The 16455-nt window shown below is 48.0% G+C and overlaps 1 protein-coding gene across 3 annotated transcripts in view; it reads right to left on the bottom strand.

Annotated features, from left to right (window-relative positions):
• The window catches only part of NUP205 (nucleoporin 205), a 53534-nt gene that overhangs the window by 12324 nt on the left and 24755 nt on the right, over positions 1–16455 (bottom strand). The window contains exons 11-27 of one of the 3 annotated variants that reach the window (XM_083181155.1): positions 14638–14788; positions 14325–14530; positions 12999–13181; positions 11950–11997; positions 11423–11632; positions 9929–10028; positions 9102–9239; positions 8611–8800; positions 7506–7626; positions 4606–4687; positions 4260–4427; positions 3984–4108; positions 3606–3720; positions 1949–2098; positions 846–917; positions 523–680; positions 355–435 (exon numbers count right to left, since the gene is read on the bottom strand). In XM_083181155.1, the coding sequence (XP_083037281.1) occupies positions 355–435; positions 523–680; positions 846–917; positions 1949–2098; positions 3606–3720; positions 3984–4108; positions 4260–4427; positions 4606–4687; positions 7506–7626; positions 8611–8800; positions 9102–9239; positions 9929–10028; positions 11423–11632; positions 11950–11997; positions 12999–13181; positions 14325–14530; positions 14638–14788 (2298 nt within the window). Of the gene's footprint in view, positions 1–354; positions 436–522; positions 681–845; positions 921–1948; positions 2099–3605; positions 3721–3983; positions 4109–4259; positions 4428–4605; positions 4688–7505; positions 7627–8610; positions 8801–9101; positions 9240–9928; positions 10029–11422; positions 11633–11949; positions 11998–12998; positions 13182–14324; positions 14531–14637; positions 14789–16455 lie in introns of all 3 variants that reach the window. The other 2 variants (XM_083181154.1, XM_083181153.1) reach the window with 2 other exon arrangements.

The following is a 16455-nucleotide window of genomic DNA, read 5'->3' as shown; positions in this document are numbered from 1 at the left end:
GAAATAGGCTTGGCCACTGGCCTTCAAAGACGAACACCAACCATGATTTGATGATGAAGATGCTAGATGATTTGACCACTGAGGATGAACATCAGTCACCAAGGTCCTATGACGAATGCTTAGCCTGGAACCATCAAATGCTTTCTCATGGTCCAGAACCATCCACCACCAGTGAAAGAGTCACCAATAGACAACCCTAGGCAGAAGCTCCGCCCTACCAAAAAGCACATTTTCTCCCAATGACCCATTTCATAAAAGGGGACCACTACTTACAGACAGTCCCTCCCAAAGCTACAGTGATCGGTCTATATTCTGCCTATGTAGGTTGGACTAACACCATCAGATAGACCGTACCTCCATGAGTAAAGGTCTTTGTCCAATGGCAGCCATTCCCTGGAGAGCGTTGACTTCCGATATGAGAACGCGATGAAGAAGCTGGCAAAACAGACACAAGAAGTCACGTCCTGCAGATGCAAGAACAAGGTGTGAGACGCAGTCTCCGCCACAGCGGCCGGCTCTCACCTTGATGTTGCAGATTGTATGCCCCCTGCGGTTCTTGGTCTCGCAGTTCGTGATCACTTGCTCGATCTGGCTGCGGTCAAAGAAGTCCAGCTGCAGATTCTCCGGGATCACCTGGCTGAAGTTAATGGAGTCCAGGATGCTGAGGATTTTCCTGCGCACTGGATTACGGGGACAAACACAGGGACTTCTATGAATCACGCCGCGTGAGAACATAGGATTTTGATACCAATGTTAAATCAATTTATAAATCCTTATGACGAGGCCGGAACTATTCCCGCATATCCACCTGTCATATTGGTAAAGGAGGCGGAGTCTTTATTTACCTTTTGTTGTTGTGTCAAAGTGGAGAAATACATTGAGGTTCCGACTCTCATCCTCCACGCCAGATTCTCCATCTGCTGTATGTACAGAGAATTACATTGGACTCAATACAGATCAGGACAACTGGAACTGTTACATAGTAACGCACCAGACAACTCCTAATCTGTTCTATTGCCTGTGGGAGAGCATACGATGGACTGTTTAATCGGCCTGATCGCACAAAAAAAATTGTTCTCAAAATGAGCAAAACCATGCTGCACTGCAGGTGGGGCAGACGTAACATGTGCATACAGAGTTAGATTTTGGTGGGGTGTGTTGAAACTGTAATCTAAATTGCAGTGTCAAAATAAAGCAGCCAGTATTTACCCTGCACAGAAACAATGTATCTCACCCAAATCTAATTCTCTCTGCAAATGCAGCATGGTTTGGGCCCATTTTAGGCCTAATATTTAGAGGGGGCAAGGGAATCATAACCTACATAGATCTTACTGGACAGCTTCACAAAAACCGAGAGTCGCCCAAACCATCTACAGTAGACATTCAGATTAGAGCATTAACTGCATTTTCCTATCCAATCACAGCCGCGCTCTACAATCTAAACCTATCGCCACTTATTCTGTCTTTCTTCCCTTTCCCATTCTCCTGACCCCTGTCCTACCTTGCTGGGTCACCATAGCATACAGCGCACCCAGAGCCTCTGCAATCTGGTCACCATTTATGCTACAGATGCAGTAGCACCTATACCTGTGTATCAATGGCTATTTCCCTATAGGGTGTACGCCTGAGAGCAGGGCCCTCCTACCTCTAGGCCTGCCTGTAACCACCCAGGTTGTTTAATCCCGGTTTCCCATTGTAGAGTGTAACTGAATTTACTCAGCTACATAAAGAATCTTAATAAGTAATTAAAAAAAAAAAGTAAATGCAAAACATACAGAGCAGCAATGTGGGAACTGTAAATAACACCCTATGACACACGGCTCCTTGGGGAACCGAAGCCAATGAACTAATCTTAATAAAGGTCGTGTAATGCTGAAAAAGAACATTGGAAGAAAGATTTGCGGGAATCCTGTAACACGAAAACTCGTCTTGATTAACGGGCTCTCACCTGCGTAGGACCGGACGGGCATGTCGTCCAGTAGGAGGTTGAGCAGCCTTTGCGTGTGGGAGCGTTGGCGGTTTAGAGACGTAATGCGCAGTTCAATGGACGAGGTCTTCATGAGCCAGGACATTTGGTTCAGGGCAGAAATTTCATGTTCTGAAGATAAAAAAATAAACAACATTTTATTCTTTGTCCTCTCTTATGGACACAAGGTCATGTCGCTGTGGGCGGCGCCGGCATTTTTAACGGATATTTTGAGGATCTCTTCACAGCGACGTTGGCACTCGCAGAGTTTAATAAAAAACGTCTGCTTGGCAATTTTCAAAACTATTTTGACAAATTCCCTTGGCACTCAACGGGTTAAGTGAAAGTTAAGGCGGCAATCATTGCCAACGATAGTTTTGCCTCATAACAGATTGCGGCTTTAACGTTATACCGCTTTCACATCGCAGTGCCGCAACGGACCCGGGATCCTGGCAGCAACCCAGCAATAACCCAGGTTAAACTGCGGAGTGAAAGGGGTATTAGTGGCAATGCTGGTTCCTATTACATAACCCCTGTAGAATCCAACTATACTGCCCGGGGGTATTGTAGGAAAGGCCGTAAATGTGGCAGTAATGTGCACAAAAAGAAAACCAAAGCAGAACACTAATGACATTTAATAGCCAATGAATGAGAACCAGGCATAACAGAGGCACACTACTTCCGGGTAAGAGTCTAGAATGGGGGACAAATGCCTGTCACGATAATCATTCAGTCAATCTCAATAATTATGACAAAAAATAAAATAAAATCCCCCACAATCCCAAAACAAATAATCTACATGCATCCAGTAGGAGTTATACGTTTATAGAGGAATTTTCTTAGTTTTGTTTAATGGTACAAAGCAGGGGCCACATTTCAAAACCAGGACGTAGTTGAGTTTAGAGTCACCCCCCAAAAAAAAAAAAAAAAAAAAAAAAAAAAACAAGATGACACTGCTAAGAAGACACTGGCAGGGTGACACAAGACTACGTAACACTACACGACTGTACCCTGCCCATAAAGACTTCTTAGCTCTTTATAGGATGGAATAAACACAGACCGAGAAGTCAGCATCCCGGCAGTCAGTTCGCCGAAAGGATCAGGATGCCAACAATACAGTCAGCCGGCATCGTGATCAGCGAGCATTGCAGAGTGGGTTAGGGTCAGGCTGAGGATAAGGGGGGGGTTTAGGTTTGGCCACTTCTGTGAGGACTTAGGTTTAGGCTGCAGGGGGGTTAGGCTGTGGAGAGGCGGGTTTAGCAATTAGAAGGGGGGGGGGGGTAGGTTTAGGCAGCTGGTAGGGGGAATTAAATTTGGGCACTAGTGGAGAGGGGGGGGGGGGGCAGTGGGGCGGTAACTGACCCGTGTCAGGATTCCATCCTTTGGGATGCCAGCATCTGTATTCTGACCGCTATTATCCGTATGTGTCCCATGCTTTTACTGCTATTCCCCACCAACGTTCCGTCACATAAGAAGACTATGAACACAACCATCTGGTTCCCGAAACACAACAATGAGCTTTATCTATGCGCCGGTCTCCCCTCCATTCTCCTTTAAAAACGGAACCCACACTAGCTACCGGCTTCCCGACATAAATCTCTGAGATATACGGCGCGGAGAGACATGTTACATCAGTTACCTTTCATAGAGAAGGGCAGGTGCTGCAGCTGGGTGACCAGGAAATCCTGGCTTGTACGGAGGTATCGCATGGTAGGGCCGGATGTGTCTCCGCACACGCACAGTTGGTGGATTACCTAACGAGACAATAAGGTGTAGGGTTTCCCATAGTAACAAGAATACACAAATCATCTGTACACATAAGGAACGTCTTCAGATAAAATCCCGACAGCCAAATCCGAAACCCTGAGAATGCAGAGGTGCGTATTTTAGCCCTACCCCTAATCCACCCCCCCCTGTAGCCTAACCCTCACCTTCACACCCCGGGCAGCCGTCTACTTTCTCAGTGTCCGGATCCTGGCGTCTGGATTTTGACCGTCGGAACCCCCAGAGGTCTTACCTGGTAGCACAGCTCAGCAAGGTGAGGAGTCTCGGAGACGGCTATAGGCCCCGTCCTCCCTTCTGTCCCTTTCTTCAGGATATCCAGGATAGAATGCAGACAGGTCCGCGGGCAGCCCAAGACACCTACAAAAGAATCAGGCCCCATGTCACACTGTCCGTTTAACCAAAACAAAGGATTTCAAATAGGGATTCAGAGGCGCTTGTTACTTTGTATTAAAAGAGACAGGATTACAAGTATGATCCCCCACCCCCCCCATACACTAATCCTCCATACCACAGTCTTGCAGGTTCGTTGTACTGACTGGCTTCTTCACCTCGAAGCCCAGGAGGTATAAAGCCAGGTTTGGGGGTTTCATTTCTAGGGAGGTGATGAGGAGATTGAGGATGTGGATCTTGGTGTCATGGTGGACTGTGGCCTTTTTCTTTTCTTCTATTTCACTTTCTAAAAGGACGTGAAAGAAAAACACATGAAGGCAAACCACACAACTCTCCAAAGAACACATTCACCTGGACACAGCAAATCTGATATAGCAGAATTCCCACCGTCTTTCCTCTCCCTGGTAAGGACAATCATCGTACAGCGATTGTGAAGGGAAGCTGCACGGGGAAAAGATTCTCACCTTCGCTGAGGTTAAACACCTCCTCGGACATCTCGCTGTCCAAACACTGCACAAAGCCGGCCATCAGCTTCTGGCTCACGTTCTGCCGGGACAAAGAATGGACGCGTTACTTCTAGATCACGGAGCTGCGAGCGCGCACACACACACACACACTATCTCTACGTTCTCGCTTAATGTTGGAGTGTAAGCTATTTTGATGCATATGGAGCAGTCTTGCAGCATTCTATAAAAAAAAAAAGTCTAATACTGGCTCATCGTCTCTATGGGGGGAATTTTAAGTGTTTTGAGCGAACATTGCAGTTCTGTCATTTTGTAAAAAAAAAACATAAAAAGGGGCAAAATCATGATTTTACAGCTTAGAAGAAAGGGCACTGGGGCATAACAACAGTCATGTTGTTTCCATATATCCCCTTTTCCTGTTCATCATCAGCTTACAACAAGCAGAACACAGAGAAAGAAGCAAAAAAAAACCCAGGAATTGTAATGGAGCCTACACACGCAGCGATAAAACTGGATTCTGGTTCTTACCTGGAAAATCCTTATTTCTGAATCCTTGGTGGACAATGGGCGGAGCCATAGCGACAGGCACTAAGCATAACCTTCTTGGATGCAGCCCAGACCCCTCCTCCCCCATACCCCGCCTTCAGGCTCAGGATAGGAATGGAAAGAAAAGGAAAAACACCAAACTATAGTATCCCATACCAACAATATGCACTGAAAGGTGGCAATGAGTGAAACACCAGTAAACCGGTTATGTGCAATTGGGTGAGAGCCCACAGTCCGAATTCTGGAATTGAAAAAAAATTCCCCGGGATTGGCATCCCTAGTTTAGAGGCCTGGACCTTAAGGGTCGTTAAGCGAAGGCCTAAATCCAATCCAGATTGTAAGTATAGTATCTTGAGTAGAAAAAAAACTCTTAGGTTCTTGCGATGGACCCTTCACCAACGAAAAAAATGAATGCCAGACCCTATAATAAATACGGGCCTGTAGGGGGTTTACCGGCCGAAATCATAGTCTGTACAACGGTGTCTGAAAAACCCCTCCCTCTCAGGATCTCCCTTTTATAAGAGCCAGCCTATTAAATTCAGGCGAGATAGATCTGGATGGAGGTACGGGCCCTGCCACAGAAGATCCGGACAATTCGGGAGGGGCCACAGCGTGGCTATTGGTTCAGAAGGTTGACGTGACCAATTGGGCGCTATGAGAATTGCCCTGACTGATTCCTGCTTGAGGCGGTGCAGGAGATGTGGTATCAAGACCAGATCGAAGGGCCAAGACCCAATCCTGTATCAAACGGTCTGCCTTTAGTGAGGTTTGGAGTGTGAAGCCACCAAAGGAGAGAGAATCGGACCGTCTCGTTAGAACTCTCTCATTCAAAGGTGTATGGAGACCAGAGGTCGTTTGAGAAACGCTCAAAGAAGCAACTGCAAAGAAGTCACTTTGTCGGCAGGGAGAAACACCCTCTGAGCGACCGAGTCCAGCTGAGCTCCGAGGTGAAGCAATGTCTGGGATGGACTTGCGCCAGTTCATTTTCCACCCATGGCTCTGAAGCAAGTCCAGTATAAAGTGAAGATGATTCAGCAGTGTCTCCAGACACTGGGCCAACAGGAGAAGATCGTCCAAGTATGGAAGTATGCGAATGTCCTGCAGATGCAGAGCCGCCGTCATGATCGCCGTAATCTTGCTGCATAATCTTGGAGCGGTCGACGGGCCCAATGAGAGTGCTCTGAACTGAAAGTGAAGACCTCTGACTGCAAAGCGAAGGTATTTCTGGAGAGCTGGATGAATGGGGAAATGTAGATAGGAGTCTTGGATGTCCAAAGATGCCATAAAGTCTCCGGTTCCAACGCCTGCATGATGGATCTCAGGGAATCCATCCTAAACCAAGGTACTCGGAGTAACTGATTCAACAATCGGAGGTTCAAAATGGGATGAAGTGACCCATCCGGTTTCTGGACCCAAAACATATTGGAATAAAATCCCCTTCCCCTCAGACTCTGGAACCGGTTCTGGAACTCTCACTAGATCACTTAGAAAATGCCTCTACATCACTTTGTGTGTAGGGGCCATAGAGATGCAGGGCCCCGCGTGTCGCTATTGCCCGGCGATTAGTATCCGGCATGCTGGATATTAATCTACACCGCCGGTCAGGGCCAGTGTTCTCACGGGACAGAATGCTCAGCACGCAGCGCGGACTGATCATGGCGACGATTTACGTGTGTAGGCCCCATTAGTGTTCTATGATGAGAAATGCCGGTATAATCTAAATATCTGCTGGGTAGTTCACATTAGTAAGGGGTACGCCCCCCAAATTACAGAGCCACTGTCCTGAAGAGCAAAACCTTCCTCTTTGCACACAGCTGCTGTAACGGTGCCCAGCTCCTGAGGGACAGCAGCAGCGGAAGAGGTGGAATCTAGGGAATCATTTATTACAGCATCACCGCTGTATAGAAATGAGTAATAACTGCCAATACAACCTCAGAGAACAATTATACTACTGTTGAACTATATCCTCACACAGTATAAAAGAAAGTCCCCGAAGCTCATCGCTCTCTGAATGCGCTAATCTCGAATCCCGCTGGATGAATATTGGTGCAGTTCTAGAGACAGGTTAAGGTATAATAACCACCGGCCTATGGGAGACGAGCAATACGTTTATCGTTGATGCGGCCCAGCTCGTGTGACAGTATGTAAAGCGGGAAGGACCGCGGCACTTGGCCATGCACCCGCGCGAAGCGGGCTATAAACATGCAATGAAATGGAAAACAGGTAGGAAATAATATAAAAATTATCGGCACATAAAATGATTTTTTACATATAAAACCATTGTGTGCATTGCCCTTTAAGACATACACCATGAAATGGATAAGCAAAGCTCATTCCTAAACGGTTTCCCTTACCGGGTCCTGGGTAAAGTCCCCGACGAGCTTCGCTTGGATGTTGGCATTACAGGAAATGCTGCATAAGATCTTTGCGCTCTCGAACGCCAGCTCAGGGTTGTTGCTGCCGTGATAGAGATACCTGGGGAACAAACAGGAGGTTACTTGGAGGCTTTTGTTTTGGGCACATTAAAAAGTTACAAATTAAATCTCCATTTCATGTTGTTGATCACTAGGGGGGTAGTTTAGGTGCAGGGGTATCTGCACCCGTCTTAGCACATACAAGTCCTTCCGCATAGGATGGCATCCGACTGTCATTGATTGACAGTCTGATGTCTTTTCGGAGGCAGGGAGGGGGTGACGTTTAGGGGGCGGGAAGAGGCCAGGGAACTTGGACGCAGATACAAAAGTAGAATCTGATTGGTTGCTATGGGCAACATCTCCTCTTATAAAAACCCACTCCTCAGTAAATTCACCTCTAAGAGGAGTATTTAATCGTGGGCAATTTTCACCCATTATTTGGGTGAATTCGACTCGCCCTATTCAATCCCAATGCTAATTTGTTGCCTGGTGGAAAAATCCAGCAATCGGCAAAAAATTCAGCGAAAACCACATGGATAGGTGAAATTGTCACAAATTCATGTGGTTTTGACGAATTCGCTGCCATTTTAGCCCGTTTTTTTGCATCAGTTATTGCCCATCCCAATTTGCCCCACCCCAAAAGGAAAAAAAAACGTCACTGGTAAAAATGGACTCAAAGACGGGAGAGAACATCCGTGTTTGAATTCGAATCGGTGAATTATTTAAGTTTTTTTCGTCTGGCCAGGAAATTCGTCTGGCCAGAAAAACCCGCTTCCAGGCGAAAAATCCAGCATCGCAAATTTATCACCAATTCACATGTTTTTGAACACCATTTTCGTTGAACCCGATTCACCCTCCAAAAAAAATAAAAAAAAAACGGCTTGGCGAAACGCTCGTGTTTAAATACTAATCGGCAAATAATTGCCGATATTTTGCCAGGAAATTCAACCAGGATTGAATCCACTCCTAACTATTTATGGAGCATAAGCAGCGGATTCATAGCCGCCATCCTGACACATCACTCCATACGACACCTGTCTCGCACCTTGCGATGTTCACCACGTGGTCCGCCTTTTTGGACCTCGGATTAATGCCCTGAAGCAGCTGTTCCAACGGGGTGACAATTAGAGAGAGGTGGCTCCCTCGCAGAAAGTCCATGAAGCTGTTCTCCTTCTGGAACGTCAAATTTAGGAGCATGAAGCAGTACACCACCGCCTTCTCCAGATGCTTATTACCTGGAAACATAAGACGCCATTATCAGTGCTGGAATAACCCACTAGTATGAATAATGGAACAACATGTAAGTGATGAATGGTGCAAAGAGGGCAGGGAGGAATCCATACAAAGCTCTACGGATATACCAATGTTTGACTCCCCAGTGTTTGTCAGTACTGGCTTCTGCCACTAGAGGCCCCCATGAAATTCCCACTTCCACAACAAATGGCAAAAGTGGCCAGAGACAATGCCAGGCTTGTGGAGGCCAAGAATCCCTTTAAATGTTTTAGACTTTCCATCAGAAGGTTTTGTAGACCGTACCCGGAAATGGGCTATAGGTGTCCAGTTGGGTGACGCCCTCTTCCAGCAAGCTGAGACACAGTTCCAACATGGGGGACTCATTCAAGAGATGATGCATCAAACTGAACCCAGGCGGCTTGTAGGCGGCCTTCTCTTCCCCTGCAGAAAGTGAGAGAGATATAGGTACACCAAAGGTCAGCTTCATCCTAAACACAGAGCAACAAACATAGCAATGAGCAGAGTCTAACCCAGTGAGCGCTTAGCACTAGAGCCCCATACATAACAAGCAATATTACAAACGATCAATCATTTTGGACCTTCTGAGCAATATCATTTGTAATATCGCTTAGTGTGTACACTCACTATCGTTAGCTATGAGCGCTCCTGCGGGTCCTTAACGACACCCCTGTGTGTCTGTACATGCAGCTCAATCTTGTCTATATCGTCAGTGATGCATGTGAGGGGGGTGCGGGAGGTGAAGTCACAATCATTCACTGTGTATGTGCTTTATGGTTCTGCCTGGGAGCTCCAACAATATCGTTAACTATGTGGGTATGGGATTTTAACCCCTTCAGTGGCGGCGTTTTTTTTTTTTTTTTTTAGGGAGAGCTCCCCACTGGGCAAGTTTTTATTTTTGGGAAGCACTCCCTAAAAAAATAAAAACATTGTTTTCAGGGGCCGGGCTGCCGTGCACTAGACCAGCCGCTGCCCGGCCCTGCCCGGCTGTGTGCAGCGTGATGTTAGCGAGATCAGGACAGGATGAGACGTTGTTTGCACCCGATATGTCTTGCACGGTAAGGTTACAGGAGCACATGCTGGCTATCAGATTGAGAAGTGAATACACTTGCCTTTATTCTCCACAATCTGGTCCATAAAGTCTTCAAGCTGTGGCTCGTAATCTCTCAGGAGCTTGTAAAAGACGTCAAGCACAGCTTCCGCCACCTCCCACTGCGGGGAACAATCAGAATGCAATGTAATAAGAGTAAGAAGTAAAACACAAAACACACTGTGTGCTGTGAAATCCTGATCCTACAGGGAAGCGGTTTCTGCAGAGAACCCAACACCACTGCGTATGTTACAGGCCGACGATATATAATAATAAGTGTTGAAATAAAAGACAACTCGAACAGTACAAGCTTGCATGTGATGTTTGCCGGGTCAGCCAATTAATGTCCCATAGGGTAGCACAGTGTCACAGTGGTCAGCACTGTCGCCTTTACAAGACTAGGGGTTTGAGTTTGTTTCCAAAACAAATCCCTATCTGTGTGACGTTTATATGGTCTCCCCTCGCTCCCCTGGCCATGGGAGCATTTCTTTTTGCTCTGATCCCGTGACAGCGATGGCCTTGCCTGACTAAATCCGTGTTGGGTGTTCCACCAGTAGAAGGTGACCCTGAAATGGAATGAATGGTAACGCTCTTTGTTTGACAACAATATTGGAAGCTTTGAGGTATAACAGCAACCCCGGAACTGGAGCTCACACCTGCCCAGCCCCAAGAGATCATCCTCATATGGGATAATAATCACTTCACCGGTCCTCAGGAAAAGCCAAGTCTGAGACTCCACCGCTCTCAAGAGGTCAATGTCATACGGGATAATAATCACTTCTCTGGTCCTAAGGATAAGCCAAGTCTTAGACTCTACCGTTCTCAAGAGATCATCCTCATATGGGATAATAATCACTTCACTAGTCCTCGGGAAAAAAGCCAAGTCTGAGACTCCACCGCTCTCAAGAGGTCATTCTCACTTCCCTGGTCCTTAAGAGAAGCCAAGTCTGAGACTCTACTGCTCTTAAGGTCATCCTCATACAGGATAATAATCACTTCTCTGGACCTTAAGGAGAAGCCAAGTCTGAGACTACTGCTCTTAAGAGGTCACCCACATATGGGATAATAATCACTTCTCTGGTCCTCAAGAGAAGCCAAGTCTGAGACTCCACCACTCTCAAGCGATCATCCTCATACAGGATAATAATCCCTTCACTAGTCGTCAAGAGAAGCCAAGTCTGAGACTCTACCGCTCTCAAGAGGTCCTCCTCATATGGGATAACAATCACTTCTCTGGACCTCAGAAGAAACAACAATTCAGTTGTTAGCAGGCCAAAGGGCAAGTTTAATATTGGAAATGACGGGTCAGAGCCACAAACCTGAGGAGGCACTGGTGACCATCTTAGTTTGGAACACGCTAATAAAGCATCCTTGACCACCAGAATGTGAGAATAAAGTGTCTGGAGTTTCACAACATATATATTATTTAAATGACTGAATTCATACAAAGTGCCTTAAGCTGGGCTAATACATGGCAGGAACATATAATGATGTGCAGGTTACACGATTACACTACCTTCTCTGCAGGTCTTTTGTACGCTCTGGTGCGGAACTGAAGAAACACGGCATCACGGAGAAACTGCAGGTACGGCTCAAAGCCGGGGGCTCTAAAACCAGCTCCAAGGTTGGATGGAAATGAAGCTTCCACTAAGGTGCCGATGAGCTGGCAGAAAGCTCGGGTGAGCGGGTACTCCTCAAATCGGGACTCGATTTCATTCAGTTCAACCTTCAACAAAGACATCACACCAACATTAGCAGTGTATTCTACTCTCCGTGCTTTACTGCAATAGAAGCTTTGTGGGAGAAGACATCAGACTTCTTCGGGATGAAGACAAATCGACCACATGGAGCCTAAATTGGTTCATGCAATGTATGAAGCGCCCTCCACAGCTGGAGAGGACAATGCTACCTTGCATGGTAGGAGGGGACGAAGCATATTAAATGAAACAGCTTACTGGCCAATTCATAGCATAACTCCGACTGTCTCTCAGCTACACAACTAGAAAAGTCTATACACGTCCATAAGAGAGAACACATACGCACCTCAATTCCTGCTGCCCGTCTCCCAGGGGGTCGCACAGTCTGCAAAATCTGCGGAGCAATAAGAGAAGCCAATGGTGAAAACTTCGTATTAAAATTACAAGGGCAAACGTACAGATGGGGCAGGCCTCTTCCTTGCTGGCGAATGGCCAAAACGTCACTGCTGGCGATCCGCCAGCAGCCTGGCCTGCCATCTGACTGAGATGCACGTGCGTCTCAATCTCCGTCGGCGGGGCGACGGGAACCCTGTCCGTCTCTGCCTCAGGGAGACGGACAGGGTTAGGATGGGGTGCGGGCAGGCGGCGGGGACCCCGGGTTACCGCCGACAAGCCGGCGGTGACCCGGGGAAGCGCGCCTCTCGTGCGCGCGCGTCCCCTTCTCACTATAGATATGGCACTGGCGGGGGATGACGGTTGGCGTCGCCATCGCCATCCCCTGCCAAGATGGGACCTGCCCCATCTGTATGAAGCAGATACACAAGGCAGGGCAAAATAGTGCCTTGTAAATATGGATGTTTCCCAAACAAAGGGGCAGATTTATTAAGCCGGGCGCAGTGATAAAGTTGCCGGTGATAAAGCAGCAGCCAATCAGCTCCTACTTGTCAAGTTAGAGGCTGGGTTCGAAAAAAGACAGGTAGGAGCTGATTGGCTGCTGCGTTATCACCGGAAACTTTATCACTTCACCAGGCATAATAAAATGAATGTCTGTAGGAAAGGTCATATAAAATGTATGGTTGGGAAGGCGGCAATGTCCGCACAGATGGCTGGGGTGCAATTCGTTCCATACTCGAAGGATTGCCAACATTGTCTCTTTAAAGACCCATTTTATACCTTAATGACCAGAACCAATATCACAACTCTGCTAGGTGCTCATTACCAATGAAATTATACCCAGTACTTGCAGAGTTCTCACTGCCAAAAAGTTCACGCTTCAAATAAACCGCGTAGAATACATTAGAAACCTCTTAGAATTGGGAAATCTGCTCCCCAACCCATGGGGTTTAAGACCTTGGGAGATGACATGGATTCAACTGGAAAGGGTTTATCACATACCTGAGTATACTCCAAGGAATTCCAGAGAGTAGAAGCAATCACTGGAGTTTTCCCAAACGCGGCCAGTGTTCTCAGCAGCTCCGCCTTCAGGATGGGAGAGATACTACACTGTACTAACCCTAGGATCACTATCACCGGAGTCCACTGGGCGTGGTCACAAAGAGCCATGCGGGCACTTTCGCTCTAATAATAAAAACGACAAGCAAGTAGTTAGTGTTACATAGTGTACGTGAATAGGCCAATCAGCTGCATGGTAACAGGGCCCTGACTACACCTTATGGCAGGGGTGTGAAGGTGGAGAGTGTCATAGTTAATGGATTAGAGTTCAAAATCCATAGATAAAAACCAAACCCTGCATTCTTGGGGTTGCTGATTAGTGTTTATTCTAAAACCAAATTAGTTACAGGAGAATCCCTCCTCCATGGTAAATCAGGAGGAAGTCCCATATTTCAAGTCTGCAGAAGTACAAAATAACACGGGTCTGTTAACCCCTTGGGTGGGCTGTCCCGGAAAATTTCCGGCCATGCGCGCCAGTGGTGTCCAGGTGTGCACCACTGGCGCACCACCTCTTGAGCCCCCCGTCGCATCCCCGAGCCCCCCCAATCACCTGTGCTCCGGCAATGGTACGCCAGAGCTCTTCTAACCCCTGCCGCACCCCCAGCCACCTGTCATTTTGCTGCAGTGACGTAGGCAGCAGGCTCGGGGGGACGTTCGGGGCGACTTGGGGGGACTCGGGAGCACTCAGGCGCCCGAGTCCTCCCGAGCCGTCGCGAAACATCCCCGAGCCTGCCGCCTGAGTAATGATTGACAGGCGGCTGGGGAGCTCCGGCGTACACGCCGGAGCGAAGGTTAGGGGGCTCCTAATGGTCTGTGGTGGGTTTTGCTGGGGCAGGACAAACCTGCCCTGGTAGGTTTGTCCTGCCCCAGCAAAACCCTCCACTCAAGGGGTTAAAGACAGTGAGGGTCTTGGGTGTAATGTAGTTTAGTCACTACCTCCAAAACCTTAAACCTCAGGCTACACCAGTGGTAGCCAACTCCAGCCCTTGAGAGCTACCAACAGTTCACATGTTCCAGACAACCTAGCTGCTGCACAGGTGCACTCATTACTCACTGACACATTTTAAAAGATCCACAGGTGGAGCTAATTACGTCACTTGTGATTCTGTGAGGAGACCTGGAAAACATTAACTGTTGGTAGCTCTCGAGTATTGGAGTTGGTTACCCCTGGTCTATTTTACAACACAACATCATCACATCCCAGAGCGGAGGATAATTGCATTCTAAAACACCCAAATCACCAACTGAAACGCCAAGGCATCGGCCTACCCATTCAATGATGGTCGTTGTGAGCTGCAGATACGCAATGAGTCCGTCCATCTCACGTTGGGTGATGCCCCTGAGTGGCGGGTGACGGTGGTGGAGGCTGTCGGCGTTCGGCACGTCCCTGCGTAACTGTTCATGGTACAGCATCAGGGAGTGGAAGAAGTGTTCCCAGGAAACAGGGCTGCCCCCAGATGCCTGCATACTCTCTGCTGGGATCAAGAGTGAAATATTAGGATGATTCGGGTGCTTCCACCAGCATCTGACCCTGCTCAGATTACAGCAGAATGGAGGATTACATATAGAACGGGTAACTCACCATGGCCGCTGCCGTTGGCCTTCAGAAAACTGAAACAGTAATGGGCGCACTGAGGACCGCTGGCCAGACCCTGCAGCATCTTCAGATAAGGGATGTACAGAGTGGGCGGTAACAGGTCACTCATTTGTCGCACAAACTTGGACAGCAGGACCTGCGAAGTGAGGATGGTACATGAGCCAATGTCAAATAATCATCTAAAAGCACAATTCTGAACCTAGCTATCTCTCAGCTCCCATGCCTCTAAACGCTACTCGAAAGACTGGTCTACTCTCGCCTCACACACTTTCTTAACTCTCACACCCTATTAGAACCACTTCAGTCAGCCGTTCGTTCCCAACAATCCACTGAGACAGCACTGACTAAAGTGGTGAATTCTTCTAGATCTTTCTGCTGCGTTTGACACTGTGGATCACACTCTTCTCTTACAAACACTACACTCCCTAGGTCTTAATGATACAGCCCTTTCCTGGTTCTCATCTTACCTATCTGATCGCTCTTTCAGTGTTCACTTCTCTGACTCTACTTCCTCTTCATTACCTCTGTCAGTCGGAGTTCCGCAAAGCACAGTCTTAGGTCCTCTGCTTTTCTCAATCTATACCTCATCTCTTGACAAACTAATCAGCTCTTTCGGATTTCAGTAGCACTTGTATGCGGATTATACTCAAATCTATCAACCCCAGAGTTGTCACCAGTGGTCTTGGGCCAAGTCTCTGAATGTCTCTCTGCCATCTCATCCTGGATGTCTTCTCGCTACCTCATTCTCAATATTTCCAAAACTGAATTACTTATATTCCCACCAACCAAGAACAGGTACCATCCTGATATCTCCATAACTGTTGACAACTCGACAATCTACCCTACCCCACAAGCTCGTTGCCTTGGGGTCATCCCCTACTCGGAACTGTCCTTTGTTCCCCACATTCAATATATGGTACTTGTTTCCTATCTGGGCGCCCACTAAGTTAATTGAGCACCATGCTATTCTCCGTAGTGAAATCTGATCGCATCGCATCGTACACATACACGATATTGAACGATGCGATGCGATGCGATGCGATCCGATTCGATTTCCCATAGGAAACAATGTTAAATGGCTCAATTTAGCCAAATTATCATAGGAACAATAGTAAATGGGCCAAAAACACCCCTGAACATTGAAATGTCCCCCCAAAAGTAGTTGACGCCACCCCGCCATCAACGTGAACCCGAAGCGTGGCGAGCGCAGCGAGCCCGCGAGGGGCGGCGGTACGCGTCCTCCGACCTTTTCATGCCCTACTATCCACTAGGGCGTGGAGTGAGAATAGAATAGTGTGGCGAGCGCAGCGAGCCACCGAGCCCGAAGCGTGGCGAGCGCAGCGAGCCCCGCGAGGGGACGCGGATACCTTCACAGGTAAACGCGTCCCTTTGCGGGCTTCCCAGGTGTCCGCGTCGCCATGGACACCTGGGAAGCCCGCGAGGGGACGCGTATAACTGTGAAGGTATCCGCGTCCCCTCGCGGGGCTCGCTGCGCTCGCCACGCTTCGGGCTCGGTGGCTCGCTGCGCTCGCCACACTATTCTATTCTCACTCCACGCCCTAGTGGATAGTAGGGCATGAAAAGGTCGGAGGACGCGTACCGCCGCCCCTCGCGGGCTCGCTGCGCTCGCCACGCTTCGGGTTCACGTTGATGGCGGGGTGGCGTCAACTACTTTTGGGGGGACATTTCAATGTTCAGGGTTTTTTTTGGCCCATTTACTATTGTTCCTATGATAATTTGGCTAAATTGAGCCATTTCACATTGTTTCCTATGGGAAATCGGATCGCATCGCATCGCATCGCA

The sequence above is a fragment of the Crinia signifera genome, chromosome 4 (genome assembly GCF_055691185.1).
Source record: "Crinia signifera chromosome 4, ASM5569118v1, whole genome shotgun sequence".
Taxonomy (NCBI): domain Eukaryota; kingdom Metazoa; phylum Chordata; class Amphibia; order Anura; family Myobatrachidae; genus Crinia; species Crinia signifera.
This window is presented reverse-complemented; position numbering and strand designations above follow the sequence as displayed.